At 36.3% G+C, this 18,916-nt stretch overlaps 1 protein-coding gene across 4 annotated transcripts in view; it reads right to left on the reverse strand.

Moving 5' to 3' along the window:
* Positions 1–18,916, reverse strand: part of sgcz (sarcoglycan zeta) — a 163,769-nt gene that overhangs the window by 5,548 nt on the left and 139,305 nt on the right. For all 4 annotated transcript variants that reach the window (XM_077606134.1, XM_077606133.1, XM_077606136.1 and 1 more), the window contains 3 exons: positions 13,410–13,532; positions 12,558–12,630; positions 3,192–3,315 (listed from right to left, as the gene is read on the reverse strand). In XM_077606134.1, the coding sequence (XP_077462260.1) occupies positions 3,192–3,315; positions 12,558–12,630; positions 13,410–13,532 (320 nt within the window). The remainder of the gene's footprint in view (positions 1–3,191; positions 3,316–12,557; positions 12,631–13,409; positions 13,533–18,916) is intronic.

Below are 18,916 nucleotides of genomic sequence, written 5' to 3' on the forward strand. Positions count from 1 at the left end.
CATGCTTGAATTCAATCATTCTTTCGTTTTTTAGAGCCTTTTGTGGTGTCAGTCCTTTCCACAATCCTTACGCGACGCAAGCTCCAACGTTCATGTTATTGTTCCCATCCTGGGAGACATCCATTAATGCATGGACGACGAGGAAGGAGAGAAAAGAGAGGGAGAGAGAGAGAGCCAAGGAGGATGAGAGACGGAGATAATAGATGAGAAGGCAACCCAGCACAAAAGAATGCATGAAATGCAGAGACGGAGAGAACGGACACAAAGGAGGAGAAAAAGTCCCTCCTCCTTTATCCAGTGAAGTGACTGTCATCTTGACGGAGGAAAGTTAATTACTCCGATATGAAAAACTGAGAGGACGCAGTCAGAGAAGGTGGAAGGAGATTTTTTCGGACTGCGAACGTGGTTTTCGGCTCCTGCGAAAAATAGACCGTCAGCTCAAGTCAGCTGGGATAGGCTCCTCTCCTCCAGTGATCCTTCCGAGGGTCAATGATATGAAAAATGATTAATGGTGGCCTCTCTGCATGCTAAATTTAAATCCAACACTTAAGTGCGTCGTATAGGGATGAAGTTGTGTACTTTTCCTGATTAAGAGCCAGCAGGGAGAGACAAGATAAGGAAAGAGGTGGGAGGAGAGAATATGAGAGGATTCCAAGAGGTTTGTGGAAAGGAGGAAATATGAAATGGTTTTTGGAGAGGATTATTAGAGTTCCGACATGGTGTGTGATGTGTGTGGGTCGGGGTTATAAAAGTTTGCAATTTTCACCAAAGTTCTTTTACCCTTTCATTTAGTTTGAATTATTTTTTTTCCAAACCTTAGTCCACGTGTGTCAAAGTGGCGGCCCGGGGGCCAAATCTGGCCCGCCGCGTCATTTTGTGTGGCCCGGGAAAGTAAATCATGAGTGCCGACTTTCTGTTTTAGGATCAAATTAAAATGAAGAGTATAGATGTATATTACATTTCCTGATTTTCCCCCTTTTAAATCAATAATTGTAATTTTTTAATCAATTATTTTCTGTGTTTTTAGTCCACAAATCATTTTGCAAAATCTAAAAATATATATAAAAAGGCTAAAATAAACATTGTTTTAGATCTATAAAAAAACTGAATATTCAGGGCTTTTAATCCAGTTCTTTTCATCCATTTATAAAAAAAAAAAATCTAAATATTATATCTAAAATGATCCGGCCCACATGAAATCGAGTTGACGTTAACGCGGCCCGCAAACCAACCAGAATCGGACACCCTTGCATTAGTCTATAAGTGCTTAACAAAAGAATAAATGTTGCTTTTAATCTGAGATGACATATTGAGAAAAAACCCAGGAAAATAAATACTAAAGCTAAAAAAAACGTTTTTAAACATATTGGATTTGATACTTTCGTTTTTGTGGTCATATTGGAAACCTTTCAAGTGGACTTTCAAGTGGACTTGTACCCTTGGGGAGCATTACTCTCCACCTAAAAGGACTAGCTTTTATTTTATTAGCAACAGGCATGGATGGATAGACTGAAAGATATTCGACGACTCACTTCAAATGATAATAGTAAACAAATGAGTGCCATTCCTAAACCAAGGCAATAAACCGTCCTGAAATGCTGTTGGGAGAAACAAGCTCCTGAATTTTTTAGTCCCTGAACATATTAAGATGAGAACCCTGTTGAAACTGCTCCTCTGCCCCGTAAAGAGAGCGCTTGGTATTTATGGCCCACCATAAGCGTCCCCTCCATGTCAAAGCCTCTTAACTGATGGCAATCTCCTTTTAGCGGTGGTGTTCAAAAGTAGTAGTCATTTTAAACCTCACAATTTAATAATAAAAAGTAAACAAGTGACGTTGTTTTTGGCATTTTTGGAGTAAAAATAAAGACAAATTGAATGACTACTTCTTTCAAACGTAATATTTTACTTTAACTGTAGTGTTTGAAGTGCATAAAACATGTTCAAGTGTTTAGATCAAGGGTGTCAGACTCGGGTTCGCGGGCCGCTTTAACGTCAACTGGATTTCACATTTTAGATATAATATTTAAATTGTTTTTTTTAATAAATGGATTAAAAGAAGTGGATTAAAAACCCTGAATATTCAGTTTTTTATAGATCTAAAACAATGTTTATTTTAGCTTTATTATATATATTTTTAAATTTTACAAAATGATTTTTGAACTAAAAACACAGAAAAAATGGATTAAAAAATTACAATTATTGATTTAAAAGGGGGGAAATCAGGAAGTTTAATATACATCTATACTCTTCATTTTATTTAGATCCTAAAACAGAAAGTCGGCACTCATGATTTACCTTCCCGGGCCACACAAAATGATGCGGCGGGCCAGATTTGGCCCCCGGGCCGCCACTTTAACACTTGTGGCATAGTGGATCGTACCTTCCCATTTGTGCGCCATTTAATATACCCCTGCCGTTTAATATACCCAGGTATATTAAATGGGGGGTATATTAAACAGCAAAATACGGTAGTTGATGTCATCAGAGGACATTAGTCTACACTACATGACGTCAAAATTAAAACATTTTAGTTCATTGTAACACCGTCATAGTACCCAAACTATGCAAAGCTCATTGGATGCGAGGGGTGTCAGGTGGGGGACGAATAGCTATACTCGAGAGTCTTAATGCTGATGCACGAATGCCCAGTTTATCTTGTGTAGAAAACTGAGAGATGCAACCTGACAGCGTGGCCAATGAATAGGGCGTACTTCACTTAATTACAGAATTAATGACACACTCTGCACCAGTGGTCACACACACATAGACAAACAGACAATGGCCGAGCACCAGCGTGCGTCCCCTTTCGTGGCAGGCTGTCGTGCAAAGAGACAGACAGTACGATAGCAGGCGAATGGACGCCACATATGACAACGGCGGGTGACAGGGAACCTCATCAAAGACATTTTAATGAAGTCCCATTCCAAAACACAAGGGGGGCGGAGAAAAGAGAGACAAGGTCACTAGATTGATGACACACATTAGCCTAATAAGGTACTTTATAGAAGTGGGGGGCTTATTCAGTCCTCTATGAAAACACACCAATCAGATTGAATGCAGCAATTAGATGTAATTTTTATGGTATACTAGAAACAACTCAATTGTAGACTGTGTTATGCAAGTTCGAATTCCACTGAAGAGGATCAATAAAGGATGAGCTGGTTTTAAATAGTACGCTCTTATATACGTACCTCTCCCTCTGAGGACTGCAGGAGGAGGTCTTTCCGACACGATGCCGTGAAGTCTCCCACCCCGGCGCTGACCTCCACACCTCGAGGGGCCTCCAGAGTTAGGGTCCGGGTTGGGGATTCAAGCCTGTCGCATAATAGTTTGCAGTCCATGAAATGGCTCTTCAAATCACTAAACATAATCTCGGTTCTCGTAGAAGTCGGAGCTATGTAACTATAATAATGTGTGAATCATTAAAATTAATAACAATATATTGATTTTTTGTAAAACCATACAATATTTGATGAAATGACAAAATTTGCCACAACTGGATTCGATCGATTTCAATTCAAAGGCCTTCAAATGACATTTAATATATTACATATGTGCACATTTATGACCATTTGTTCAGATTCAACTAAAGCAATGAAAAAATGTTGGCAAAAATATTTCAGATATTTGAATATCTTTTTTTTTTTAAACAATATATCTTAAAGATGTTGCTTGATGTTTTGCATTTGGATTAACCAATTAATATATCAATCCAGATCCAAGTTTTAGTATACTTCAAGTAACTCTCATTGACCATACTTGTAAATATTGGTGAGGTTTTGCCCGTGCTAAATTTGGAATTTTCCAAAATAAATACATTTAAAAAAAATCATCTAAAGAGCCAAAACCCGCAAGCAAATGAACATATGAGAGAACGTAAAAACCTTTCTCTTAAAACCATGCTTATGGTTTTATCCATCTTTTATGTACAAAGTAAATCTAGCGATGGGTAAACAATGTGAGGTTCTAAAAAACATTTGAAGTCTGCCTAAAATAGACAACTTTGACAAGCAGCGCAAATAGTTGCAATACTACACAAAAAAGCCATCCAGATATTACAAGCAATACAAAAAAAAAAATCAAAAATCAAAACCATCATCCGTATTTTTCCACTAAAAATCAAAACCATCATCCGTATTTTCCCCCCAAAAATGGAAGGTATTTAAAAGATGCGACGGTCTCCATAACCTACTGTGACCCATTAATAGGACATAATACAAATTAACATTCTAAAGTCCTTAAAATAATAAAAAAAGAATAGACTGGGGTTGGTGTGACTCTCCTTGAATCGTGCAAAGTCAGTAACTCTCCTCCCAAAGTTGAAAACAATATGAGATCATTAAACAACATGGCGGCATTAGATAAGTGCTAGTGTTTCGCTCAAGGGTAAGCTGGCAAATCAAATTGAATAAAAGTGCCTTTTGGCAAAGCAAAGTGAATTACAACTGATGATGGGGACGCAAATAAATTAAACGGCACATTCACAATAAAATGAAATTGAAAAAAAAATGCCTGGCTATTGGGACCCTTGTCGTGATACGTTTTTATACTTGCTTGCGCTGGAAGGATGCTGGGGAAATACAATAAGGCAACAAATAGATTAACTTGATACATGGCCATGAGAAGGCTTGCTGGCAGTATCAAGCTAATGTTCATCAATAGTTAAAAGTCCCGTGATTCGATAAAATCTTGATCCCCAGGCTTGCCCTGCAAGGTAAGCATTGTGCTTTATCTGTAAAATGTACACTATAAGCAATAAAGGTAGAAGTTTCACTTTATGTTCCAATACAAGCATAAAATGGTGGAAAAAAAGCCTTATTCCACAAAGTTCTTTGGTCTCACAGCAAGCGTTGCAGCTCAAGAACCAGACCAGGACTTGCCCGAACCCCCCAAAAAACAGAAACCAATCACTATCAAGATTTGTGTGAACTGAAACCAGTAGCAAAACCAAGACAGAATCATTTGGGATCGAGTTTAAAAACTGCCCAAAGAACACGCACAATATAAAAGGATAAATCAGGCAAGCATACACACTGTGACAACTGCAGTTACATGCACTCAACTTAATAAGGGTGGTGAGAAAACACAAGGGAAGACGCAAAAGCAATTGGTTGGCTCTGGAAAAGAGCAAGACGCAAGAGGAGGAGGAGGTGGCCCACGAGACTTGGAGAAGTCTCCAAAGTCAAACAACGAGGAGTATGATACATTGAATGGTCCAATAAAACAAGCTAAAAATAACTTTTAAAGAGACACATATTGCAATTACTCCACACAAAACAGCATTTGGTCTGAAAAGGCAGTCATGTCTCATGCAAATGAGGGGATTCTAACCACGCCCCCTTCACGAGGTGAGTGTAACATGCCTGATTTTGTGCTAGCATATATGTTCAGCGTAAATCCTGGGGATGAACATAACAATAATGTTTGAACCGGGTTGAATTTAGAGCATAAATAATGCTTTTGAACTTGTTCGAGGCACAAACATATGACAGAATGCGACAGTATGAAGTCAAAATCATGTGATATTCATATTTTTCTGGCTTGTTACAATTCTGGACATTAGAACCTGAAGCTTGGAACATTGTGTAACAATGCCATCCTTTTGTTTACTTTTATTCGGGATTCAGGCCATACTTTGCCAACTGCGATGTCATATTCGGAGGATTGAAGCTATGTGTTTTCGTGTATTTAAATGTATCATTATGATCTAGGAATGGTCATTGCTCTTTTTTGTACTACTGCACGGAGCCTCCTATGTAAAGACGGACATGAAATATGTATTTTGGTGAGAGGAGTTGGAGGCGTAGATGACTCATGAAAAGGGAAGATGCTAAAACACGGTTCAACTGTGGTGCAGTGAGGCGCTTTAGTGTGGTATAACAAGTTTTGAAAGTAAGCACTACACATTTGGTTTGACTTATTGATCAGCAAAAAAGGGAAAAAAAGTGCATGCGTTATAGTCGCATTACTAAAATAGAGGCTGGAATGGAATCTTATGTTAAAAGGGTACTACTTGTATTATTTAAAACAAGGGTGTCAGACTCAGGTTGGTTCGCGGGCCGCGTTAACGTCAACTCGATTTCATGTGGGCCGGACCATTTTAGATATAATATTTAGATTTTTTAATAAATGGATTAAAAGAACTGGATTAAAAGCCCTAAATATTCCATTTTTATAGATCTAAAACAATGTTTATTTGAGGGTTTTTTTCTTAGTAAGGGAAAATCATTTTTTTAATCATTTGTTTTTCATTGCAAAAGGAAACCAAATTTTTCTTTAATTATTTTCCCTATTAAAGTGGAAAACAAAAAATATTTTTATATATTTTTAGATTTTATAAAATGGTTTGTGGACTAAAAACACAGAAAAAAATGATTAAAAAATTGCAATTATTACATCTATACTCTTCATTTTAATTTGATCCTAAAACAGAAAGTCGGCACTCATGTTTTACTTTCCCGGGCCACACAAAATGATGCGCCGGGCCAGATTTGGCCCCCAGGCCGCCACTTTGACACCTGTGATTTAAAACATTGTATTTGCAGTCTAAAAAAGCCTGTAAGTGAAAAAATCTTGGACTGATTTTTATGTGTTTACCAAACAAAAAAGTTAAATAAAAATGAACATGTTGATGGATTATTCTGGTTGATCATCCTCACTTTGAGGAAAAACTTCTGTATTTGAGATTAAAGCTCTCGCAATGGATTTCATTTGCTAATGCAGTTCTACATTAGGTTGTGGCCGGTGAGTGTTTAATAGAGGTTTCTCTTAATGCCATTTTTATTGCTCTTAAATGCCCTTCAGTGATCAAGTTCTCAGTTCATTAATGTGCATTAGAAGGAACAACTGAGGTGTACACTTTACAAGACATATAAGAGGTATCCAGTAAAAAAGATTAGTCCAACTTTTTTTTATCTGTCTTTTAAAAGAAACACGATGAATTGCGATGAAAACTTTTCCAAGTCAGAACAGTGGACGCTGTTCCAATCAGTCACAACTTTGTGCAGTGCTATGGTAATAAATGTTATGCTTCTATGGAAGGTTTAAAAGGTTGGAAACAGTGCAGTCATCAGCCCGTGGCAGCCCAATAGAAAACACTGCTTCTGAGGACCAGTCATTCATCAAAATCACAATAATACAAGAACATGGCCTGTTTAAATCAATAGCAAACAAAGATGACAAATGCATCATATAATATTTATTCAACTCAAACCACTTGGTTACCAACAGTTCTTCCAATTATAATAAACTAAGAAGAGCTATCACATCAAAGCCAACAAATATAGCAGTCCAGAATTTTAACAAATAATGATGTCTATTTTAGATGACTGTATTCTTGTATGTGTTGTACTTAAGGCTTAAAAATCACAAACGAGACTACAGTGGTACCTCGACATACGATCGTAATCCGTTCCGAGACTGAGATCCATTGTTGTTTACCTTGTATGTAAATGTAGACCAACGTAGGGAAAAAAACTGGGTGGGGAAATGCAAAGTCCGCCCAGTGCTCGTAGATATATTTTATACACGAAAGAGATGCAAAAAAAGACAGTGCTATGGCCACCTGGCTTGGTCGGATCTCGAAATTTTGATAGTTTCTCGGGCAAATTATTCGATCTAAATTTTCGTCGTACCACAAGCATGTCGTACCACGAGGTACCACTGTATCTTATATTTTTCTTTTTTGCCCAAGCAAATTTTGTGTTAATGATTCTAATCTCATTTTTTTTGCCTTTTATTCTTGGCCACCTACATTTAAAGAGGAATTGTATTCCATTCGCCTATTTTAAAACTTGCCCAATGCGTAAACATTTTGTCCAAGTATCTACTTTTCCAGGAATGTAATGTAAAATGCTAAAATGATTCATCGTAGCGTGAAGTTGTGACTCAATGCATATTTTGGATTATTCATCTATCCAGTCATGCTTACCTCATTTGAATTTACTTGCCTACATCCAACATAGAAACGAGTCCTATTCATGAACTCATCCACATCGTAACTCTAATTTTCCGAGGTTGTCATGCATATAACCACACGGCCTTTTATATTTTTGCCTTTTCACTCACGGGAAAGGACTCCATTCTTTAAAATGGCATGCTGTTGATGTAGAATCTGGCCTGTTGTTCACAAAGACACTTTTAAATGTGATTTATATTTCCCATTAGACTACACTGACATTCTTCTTGCCCTTTCCTCTTCAGTCACTGAAGGTTTCACCACCTTGCCATTTAGGACACAAACCTATAACCTTTTCATGTTAAATGCGCTGTCATTCGCTTCAGTGCTCCTGTCACTGCTATCCAATCATGTCTACAAAGGTTGTAAAACGTATTAAAAAGTTGCAAAAAAGTCCAGAACGAACGGATCTAAACTTCCGATAGATGAAGATCAAATGTAGAAAAAAAAAATGGGATTCCAAAAAGCCTCGTGATTTCCTGTTGGCACCCGCGTGGCACAAAGGCTGATTCACTGCCCCATGAATCTTTCAGGTATACAAAAAAAAAAAGAGAGAAGAGAAAGAGTCGGGCCATTTTCAAAGGTTATGCACCCCCCGATGAGTTATTGAAGTGGCTCAAGAGTACGTTGTTCCTTTGTGTGAAAGAAATGTGTAAGTATTCATGTTTAAGTGCCACCAGAGGTTGTGTTGGATATGAAAGCCATTCACTTAAATGCGTTTAGCAAAGAGTTGACAATATTTCTATGTATTTAGGAAACAGTTGTATTTTAAAAAAACTATGAGCCTGAAGCTGTGTGTGCTATTTTTTATGGCATTCAAACTACAACTTGGAAAAGGTTTGCTTTGGATTAAATGACAATAATGTCTGCAAGAAGGAAAAAAAAAAGTCAATTTCATGCTTTGGCGTCTGATGGGGCGCCAAGCTGAGAACTCAATCAGTAATAAAAGACTAGCCACACTTCTCTGTAGGTTCGACCAATTGTACCATGGTTCATTTATCGATAAAACAGTTTAAAGCCCAAGTCTGGTTAATCCAATAAAAAAATGTAAGGAAACAGAGAGAAGTCTAAAAAAGTAGGTGCCTTTGAGAAACTGTTAAAGAAGTTGAATCATAGCAATAATGCAAGGAGAGCCATTTTCAATAAATAATCAACTATCTTGATTGTACGTGGAAGAATTATGATGTGAGGAAAAAGAGTGCTTGATCCTAATCATAAATAAAAATCAGAAAGAGTGAATAATTGGGTAGATAGGAGATCAGGCCAACACAATATTTTGAAAGGATGATGCAGCATTATTTGCTCATTCTTTATTATGCATGAAAACATTAGATTAACGGCAGAAAAGGAGTCATCATAAAAAGATATGGAAAGTACGGTACACGGTCGATTGGTCGCCGGTCTTTTGGTCGCCCGGAAGGTAAGTGATAATCACCATTTAAATCGTTGCTCAAATTCCCTAAATACAAACTGCGAATTACTATTTAGTCATACTAAATGCCCTATTAATTATTAGGCTAAAGAAAAGCTCAAAATTTCCGGGACTTTTATTGTTTTTTGTTGGAGAACTTGTTAAGACCCTGACTGACGTAGCTTCTTAAAGGGACAACGCATGTAAATACAAACTCTTCTACACTCACACGTCGGCTCAGTGAAACTGCTCATGGCCATTGTTGGCTTTTATTGATGCGTAGACCGTGTTGTTTTATCTTGTTTTGTCGCCGGTCTTTTAGTCGCCGGTCTTTTGGTCGCCGGTCTTTTGGTCGCCCGTTGTCGCGGTCGGGGCGACCAAAAGACCGCGACCAAAAGACCGGCGACCAATCGACCGCACATGACAGCACCATGTTAAACTTTCATCAAGTGCCTCTATTAGCATCTATTATGCTAACAAATGGAAAAAAAAAAACTATATTTATATGCTTGACTATTTTCACCTGTACCTAATTTAACCACAATGCAATGGAAATACACTTTTGACTTGAGGTTCATAAATGTGCATGAGAGAATAGAATATCTATTTTTGATCCCAATAGAATACCTTTGGGGTACCATTGTACATTGTTATTATGATAAACTCTATCAGCCCTCTGTTAGGGCTCCATTAAGGGGGATCGGCAACCAAGAAAAAATATCAACACGACTGACATAGAAGCATAAAAAAAACAGCAATTCTTCAGAAACATAAAAGTATTTTCCCAAAGGTGCAGCTCAAAGAGAAAGTGGGTTATTCTAAAATTTAATGATATCCAATCACTTTGACATGAACCCTACTTTTTAATAAAAAAAAAAGAGAAGGAAAACAGCTAGCGGCCTTATTCATTCAGTTTTAAAAGCTAATTAGGTGGGCCTCTTTGCCATCCCTCACTACATTCCTTCATCAAGTTCTTCATTGAAAAGCCTGCTTAAATGAACGCTTGAACAATTGCATGGAAAATACTTGGCCTCAGATCCTGCTGTTTAAATAAAAGAAAGGCAAAGGCGCCGACATATTATAGACACGTAATTTGTTAGACCTATGGTTTGGCCCATTTAAATGTTCCACGTCACTTGCTGAGAATCTCATTATACGCTACTCATCTCGCCAGTTCCCACTGTTTGAAGCTGTAAAATGTTTATTAATTGAATATATCTTTCAACCTTGAAATAAGCTTTTGTTGTTTTGGAATCCATAGGTTGGGAGAGAAATGAACTTTTAGTGATGAGTCATCTCTCTCTTTTAAAACTCTACCTTTTTTAATTGAGTTGATTTGGTTGTATGCTACCAAGAAATTAAGTCAAATTGTGCCAGTCTTTTAAAGACTAACTTTAGTGAAAAAATAAATAAATAGATGATCGGAACATCACAGAAGAGCATTCATTTTTGGATTTGTGTCCTCATTTTGGTTTAACAGTATATGACTATGATTTAAAAGGCTGGAGGATGAAACAAAATCAGTAGTTAGCTTCACCTATTCGGGAGATTTAGCAGAATGGGACCAATTCATCATAGTAATTAAGGCTTTTATCTACCTGTCCAATTATTTTTGAGAATGAACAATATGTTTATTTCAGATAAATTATATTTTGTAAAGAAACAGTGCAAAAAACCCTAACCCTCCATGTTTCTGAGAATCTGACCATGTATGTATTGATGCGCTCTCCATGGTGCTGAAAGACTGACCATGTACGTATACTACTCTCCTTTCTCCTGCAGCTACGAGCGTGATGCGCTCTCCATGGTTCTGAAAGACGCACTTGATCATTGGAGGAAAATAACAGATCAGCCTTCACATTTTTTTATTTTTCTTAATCTCATACTGGATGGGTATGATAGTAATTCATGGTCGCCTCTTTTGGAATTTAATAAATATCACCAAGCCCCAACCCGCTCTATTTTTCTAGGTTTTATTAACATCTTTCTTAGAAGGAAGATTTTCCTTTAAAAATAGCTGTGAATATTGGAAAGGAAATTAGATTTAAAAAAAGAGCCAGAGCCTGCACCCCCTTTTGTTTTATCCCTTGGATAAACCATTAGATTTAACTTAACTAACTTAACTTTAAAAAATGGTTGCACATATGAACAGAATGCATGAAGGGATTGAGAACATGTTTTCTATTGAGCAAATTGCATCCATTTTGTACTTTATAGACCAAACTTCTTTTGGTCCGAACCGATTAATTAAAATGAAGAAGCTCGTTTGGCCCATGGGCATCGTTTAAGATGGAAAAATATTGTCAATCAGGTGATGGTCTCAGTTTTTAAACACCTTGCCAAAAATGGGGGTTGGGGTAAAAAAATCCTATTTTCAAAATACCCCGCTATATGTGGACATGACCTCAGTTGCTCTGCACTCGGAACTCTAAATGGAAGGTCATATGGCCTTGGGATTAAGGGCAAAAGGGTAAACAGCTCAAATCAGCAGCTTTGTCTATGTAAAAGTTAAGACCCCCTTGGGGGCCACCATTAAGAACTCACTGTACATGAGAGAAAGAGCAGTAGAGTGAAAATGGAAGTGTATCTTGCACTAAGAAGCCTCGGCACTGACTCAGCAACAGCTTGTTTCCCTCTGATGTGGATCCAAGCATTAGATAACGTTGCAGTCCCGAATGGAATGTCTCAAAGTGCGGTGAAGTTGCAGCGTGAGACATTTCAGCTATTGATTTTATTCCACATGCTCTGTCAAAGTATTGCTTTGCCATGCAATTGTTCATTTAGCAGAGTTGTCCTCCGGATCTGGAAATACTAAGCCACTCCTCTACAATAGACAAACTCTATTGACACGCAAATATGTCAATGTGATCACTCATCATTGCTTTGCAAAGTTAAACCGTGAAAAAAAATGGCATTCAACTGAAAAATGTAAGGTCTTATATGATATATTTTAGCATTCATACTTTTTCTGTACGGCCTATCTACACATGGGTGGCGGGGGTGTTGGAGCCTACTGAATTGGTTGGAACAATAGTCATTTTAGCTGCTGTAATGGGAATTTAACACAGCAAAAAGCATACAGAAGACCACATTTTAGGGAGGTTGCATAAATTAAAATCTATGTAGGAGGGTGGTCAATTCATCCCATAGAATATATTTCTTTTGGCTCATGCACAACAAATTACTTACTTTAAATCTTGGAAGGGCTCCGCCCTCACATGTGAGGTCTGCACCGAATGGCTAAACACAACTCCTTCTGCTCCTGTGAAATAGGACAAATAGATAAAAAATTGTCATTTTTTCCAGCCGAACTAAAATAAAAAAGTCAAATTTAAGGTTGGGTCTTCTAATATATATAAAAAATGAATTGTATTAATACTAGCAGTAATTAAAGCAACAATTCATGACACAAACAAGAGTCACAAAGAAAGATTTGGTTACAAGTTTGATAGGTTATTAATAGGTATACTTTGATAAAAAAAAATCAAGATTCAAGATGCGAAAATCAAATGAAAGTGTAAATACTCTTTTTGTATCCAGAATTTTAGTTTGATATTGTCATGATATAGTTAATCTCCCATTAGCTATGTCCAGATTTTCCAGCATGCTTAAAGCAACTTTATTTTTTATTTTGGGGAGAAAGTGAAGTTCGTTTTAAACTGATAATTTGAAGTTGCAAAGTTGTGTTTACATGCGTGTTGGTATGTTTTGTCAAAAATTTACCTTCACCTCCGCACTTCAATGATAGAAATATTTTGGCATGTGTTAATTTCTAATTCGTCTTAAAAATTTCTATTTTCTCTCATCTTTCATACGAAATTTCCAGATTTTGATCATTTTTATGGGGTTTAGCGGGTAATATATTGAAGACAGTGGAATAAATCCCAGAATTTACACGAAAAATCGCTCTCTTGGGAAAAATCCAAGTCATGTAACCACTTCTGCAACAAATTAATTTCAAAAGTAGAGGTACCATTGTATATTGTATGTACTGCTGGTAAATAAGAACGGTGGCATTTCTAATTTCAAGGATGAAAAGACCTGTCACTCGAAGTTTCTCAGTGCCGATGCTGATCTCCTCTTCATCCGCCGAGAAAAGAACCCTCTCCCCATCAGCGCTCTTCACCTCAAACCTCTGACACTGGACTTCCACCATTTCCGAGCCTAAGAAAGCGGAAAGAAAAATGGGCTTTGAGTCAAATATTTAGAGCATAGGAATATTTCAAGCGGACATAATGTACCATGAAGATGATTCTATGTAAAGCTTCCAACAGAAGCACATATGCGTGAAGATTTGACTTGAATGACCTTTGAAGAATTCCCAAAGGGCTGCCAAATAACACGCACTCTAAGAACTGTTCACTATGCCGAAAAAGTTATACTTTGCATATTTCTTGTGACTATTACGCATGAGCGACCTATATATATATCCGTAAATACATACATAGATAAAAATGCAAGCAGTCCTTACAGCAAGGGTGTCAGACTCGGGTTGGTTCGCGGGCCGCATTAACGTCAACTCGATTTTATGTGGGCCGGACCATTTTAGATATAATATTTAGATTTTTTTTTAATATAAATGGATTAAAAGAACTGGATTAAAAGCCCTAAATATTCAATTTTTTATAGATCTAAAACAATGTTAATTTGACCTTTTTTTTCTTAGTAAGGGAAAATCATTCAATTAATCATTTGTTTTTCATTGCAAAAGGAAACCAACATTTTCTTTAATTATTTTCCATATCAAAGAGGAAAACAGAACATATTTTTATATATTTTTAGATTTTATAAAATGGTTTGAGGACTAAAAACACAGAAAAAAACGGATTAAAAATTGCAATTATTGATTTAAAAGGGGGGAAATCAGGAAATGTAATATACATCTATACTCTTCATTTTAATTTGATCCTAAAACAGAAAGTCGGCACTCATGATTTACTTTCTCGGGCCGCACAAAATGATGCGGCGGGCCAGATTTGGCCCCCAGGCCGCCACTTTGACACCTGTGCCTTACAGCATGATTCAAATGAATGCAAAGAATGTTCAGAACAAGTGCCAAAACACAAATACCGTATTTTCTCGCATATTAGCCGCATTCGCGTATAGGCCGCACCCTTAAAATTGCCTTAAAATTTTAGAATTTTACAATTTCTTTCGTATAAGCCGCCCCCTGATTCACAAATTTCACCTCCACATTCATGGTTTAATAGGGAGTACAAATGTGTTACTTTGAAGGGAAAATCTTTATAAGAAAAATAATCGCACCTGATATTTCTGAGATACTGTATAAATAAAAAAGGATCGTTTGCTGGATTGCGAGCAATGGCAGGCACACGTAAGCGAGTTTTTTCACATTCTATGCAAGATAGGGTTTTTATTTTCTTGAATTTCATTCATAGACGCCAATATATATTACGTTTATCTTTTTGCTACTATTATAAATGACCATATTGGCCACATTGTCTTGCGTTATGGCATTTTTCAGTTTCGTGCAAGTCGTCTTTTTATGCGCATATAAGCCGTACCCTCGATTCAGTCATTTTTTTAGCGACAAATACGGCTTATATGCGAGAAAATACGGTATGCTATTTCACCAAGATATTTAAGATAATTTATTGGGACATTGTGAAGTCATAAATGTGCAAGGAAGAAAAACAAAGTTAGATTTGGAGGTTAGATCTCACCTCCACCGACCGCCATCTATTGCTTGGCATCCAGGCTATTAAGAGTGCCAATTAATTAGACGCCAAGAGTGTCCTGTCAGTTACAATCAACTTTATTAGCAAGCATCAATCTGGGAGTAGACCAACCCTTTGCTGTCCTTATTAAAGTATCTGACAACTTTGAGAAAGCAAGCAGGCAAGCTTATAAAAAAAAACTTACTCCTTCCAAAGTAAAGTGACTTTCTAATGTATGCAAAGATTGAAAGGTTGGAAGATGTTGAAAGATATTATGGCAAGGGGGATGAAAGTAAAAGGGGGAAAAAAAACAAGACTTTTAAGTTTAACGGAGAAAAAGAGCCTGCTTTAAATTGGAGATGTGCTGTCTCAGACATCTAGCCAATCAGTGGACGCTCCAAGAGCGGTTTGACTTGCATGGGAACAGGTCAGCACATTTTCCAAAGATGTGTCTTATTTATACATTTTTTTTAGGTTTGATCCTTTTTTGAAGGAATTTAAAAACATCCAGTAAATAAAGAAAAACATTTTTTTGCTCATTTTAAATCACATCCAACTTTAATCTAAAAAGAAGCACTGACATATTGAATAAATGACGCACAGTGTTTGAATTCTGTTGACCAAATTCTATTTTGTATAATTAAACAAAGGAGGGCATTATAAAACGGCGGCCGAATAACTTTTCTTTTAACGACTGTGCATTAAGGCCCATCATAAAATTATATGGCTCGGCTATGCTTGATTTTTAATTCTTAGCTTTAAATTGGTGTCCTGAGCTATAAAGGCAAATTATGCGTTGTGAACTTCAGAGAACGTGAGGATTCAAAATACAAATAAATAAAAGTGTTAAGTCTGAGTCCTGCAAATAAAAACATATGTTATCCAACCAAACAGGCAATAAGGAGCACTAATTAAAGTGGTCTTTAATGTGCATTGGAATTACCAATCCTCCCACATTTTTATTTAATTTTTTTTTAAGAGCGTGTCTGTCGTCCCATGCCCTGTAAACGTGCCTGCAAATAGCTTTTCAATATAGTTTCTAAGTGATTATTAAACTTCAGCTGCCTTTAACTTCTCGAGGGTCTACTTTTCTTTTGGTTTTAGGATGCTTTACATGCTTTATTAGGTCTGGCTATTTGCTAAATGACCCTTCGCTGTTCACCTTTTAGCAATTGGAGACTAGCCTAGACTCCTCAGGCGAAGCCCATTCAAAACAGTTTAGACTAAAAGGTTAGTTAATGGATTACATTTTACTTCCAGAGCAATTCAACAACCTGAAATCCTTCAAGTAACTTTTTTAGCAACATGACATTTAACAATTTGAGGCAGATTGCCTCCTTATTAGTTTTCAACCTGATCTTAATGCCTTGGATTACTTGTTCTTATTTATTTGATTTTTTGGGGGCACTCAAAGATTGTTGTGTTCCATTTTGCTCTTGTATAAGGTTAAAAATATACCCCAATAAACCTCCTCAATGTAATCATGCTTCATTAACCATAAGCCCAAATACAAATGTCATCTTGCCTTGAGAAACAAAACTATGGATTAAAGCTTTTATTTGTTGAGGAACATTTATGTATGCTTAACAAACTTGTGAAAAATATATTTTAAAAAATATGTCATCAAAAATTATGGCAGTATGAATACCTGAACTATTTCAAGTCACAGTCTGAGTAAATCCGAGTAAAAACACCTTAAAGAGACAAGTAAATGACGTTCATTAGCTTGTCATATGCTTAAAGCTTAGAGCGTATTTACAAAGTAACAGCCCTGATGACTTATTCAAATGAGTCACATCTTATCAGTGGATTCAGTTAAGCAAGTTCCTTCTTTATACCCTGACGGCTATTTTGCAGAATTAAATGTTAAAGAATTAAATGCGCATTGAGTTGCGTGATGAGCGTGACCGATTGATATGTGTGACACTGATTTGTGTTTGGTGTTGACTGCAGAAGATTGTCATTTTTATTCCTGTCCACACTTGCCATACCATATAAAATTTTGACCCTATTTCATTGGTCTTACTATTTGGAATTTGTTTTGATTCACGTTAAAAATGTTATGTTAGAATTGTTTGGAATAATTAAGGATTAAGAGGAATAATTCATTGGTTATGTGGGATATCTATGCACTGTTTATATATATTTTTAATAAACAATATTTTTTTCACCTGGCTTGTTTAGTTGATAAAACATGGAGAATGATACATCTAAATAATCTATATTTTTCATAGATATTGCATTTGTTGAAATTCAGACCAGATTTGAACAGTTTGATGTGAATGTATGTATTCTCAATTGGATACAATGCTTTTGTTTTCACAGAACCTAAAGTTGTTTATGTCCAGAATATTTAAAAAAACAATATTGCTTCAATCTCAATTAAGCCATTTTTTTTACATTTTCCCTTTTTAACTCTGCAAGTAAAAAATAAAACACTCCAACAACAATTAATGTCAATGTACTTCACTGCAGGCAAAAATAAGAAAAAAGTATAATTCATAGAAACTCAATTTGTTTTGCTGCCTCTTTCCATTAGATTAAATATATTGACGTTATATACAATTAAAAACTAATCAATTCATTAATTTCTGAGCACTTAAAGGAAGTCTAACCCAAGCCAACTGCAGGCAAAGGGGAGACTCACAAGAACCCCATTAGGTAGAAGGTCCCGGTAAATGAAGACGACTTAATGTACCATTTTTATCTACAGTATTACAGTGCCAAAAAGCTCTTTATGGGCTATTATTCAGCCATTCTTACAGACATTTATACACAAGTAGGCGGTTTTGCTGCCATGCACAGTGAAGGCAATTTAGGAGTCTGTGTCTTGCCCCGAGACATTTTGACACTGGCCAGTCAGTCCTGAGATTGAACTGCTGATCCTGATCAGATGCCCCGCGGTATAACTAAAATATAAACTGGCTGAATTAAAAAACTAAAGACAAAAAGCCATCCACACATTACCATAACTTCTACATTTTCGGATAAACAACACCACACTATTCAGTGAATATGTGGATGGGTGGATGGGTATGTTAAATGAAAGAATAAAAGATAAAAACAATTGAATTAATTTGACTTGTATTATACAAATGTATTTACCAACTCCAGATGAAGGAGAAAAATGACCATGTCTGGACATTTAATCTTTTCAAGCATTTCCTTAGCCACAGTGTGGCGACAAAATATTCCTACTTTGACTTGAATATGTCCTAGCAAGGAAAACTACGGTACTCCTTAGAACAAATTAAAAAGAGATATTTTTAAAATGTCACAAGAGGAGTCAAGCAAATGGTCAGCCAAATTAGTTTAGGAGTTAATAATATTCATTAACATGGAGGAAAGGACCTTTTAATATCATCTTTTATTGTTGATAATGTGGTTAAACCAAGGAGTGTCAAATGATAATGTCAATTCATTTATGATTAATTTTACTATTCATGAGTTGCCTTTGATTAGAATAGTATGTTTGGACCAAAGCATATCGCAAAGATGAATGGAGTTAACTTTTTACATCTAAAAACGTTAAGAAAACTAGTTTTTGAAGCATTTTTTTGTATCACTCACACAATGTTTGTTTACTTCCCTAGATACAGATTGCCACGTATAAATACTCTGTCGCTGTTTGTTTAAATGTTTAAAACTAGAGTGCATTGTTACTTTCTCAATCAATAAAATATTCTTTTCAGACACATTCCAATCTCATAAAAGTCTCCTTTTCCCAATGTGCCTTGCTTGATTGCTATCGAACAGAGGTGTGTTATGTCTTAATATCAAGCTAAAAATTGCATCATTAAAATGATGAAGGTGGCTGGAGACTTACCATAAAACTGTAAAATGCGCTATATTTCCACACGAATGACAGGT

The sequence above is a fragment of the Stigmatopora argus genome, chromosome 7 (assembly GCF_051989625.1).
Source record: "Stigmatopora argus isolate UIUO_Sarg chromosome 7, RoL_Sarg_1.0, whole genome shotgun sequence".
In the NCBI taxonomy this organism is placed as follows: Eukaryota; Metazoa; Chordata; class Actinopteri; order Syngnathiformes; family Syngnathidae; genus Stigmatopora; species Stigmatopora argus.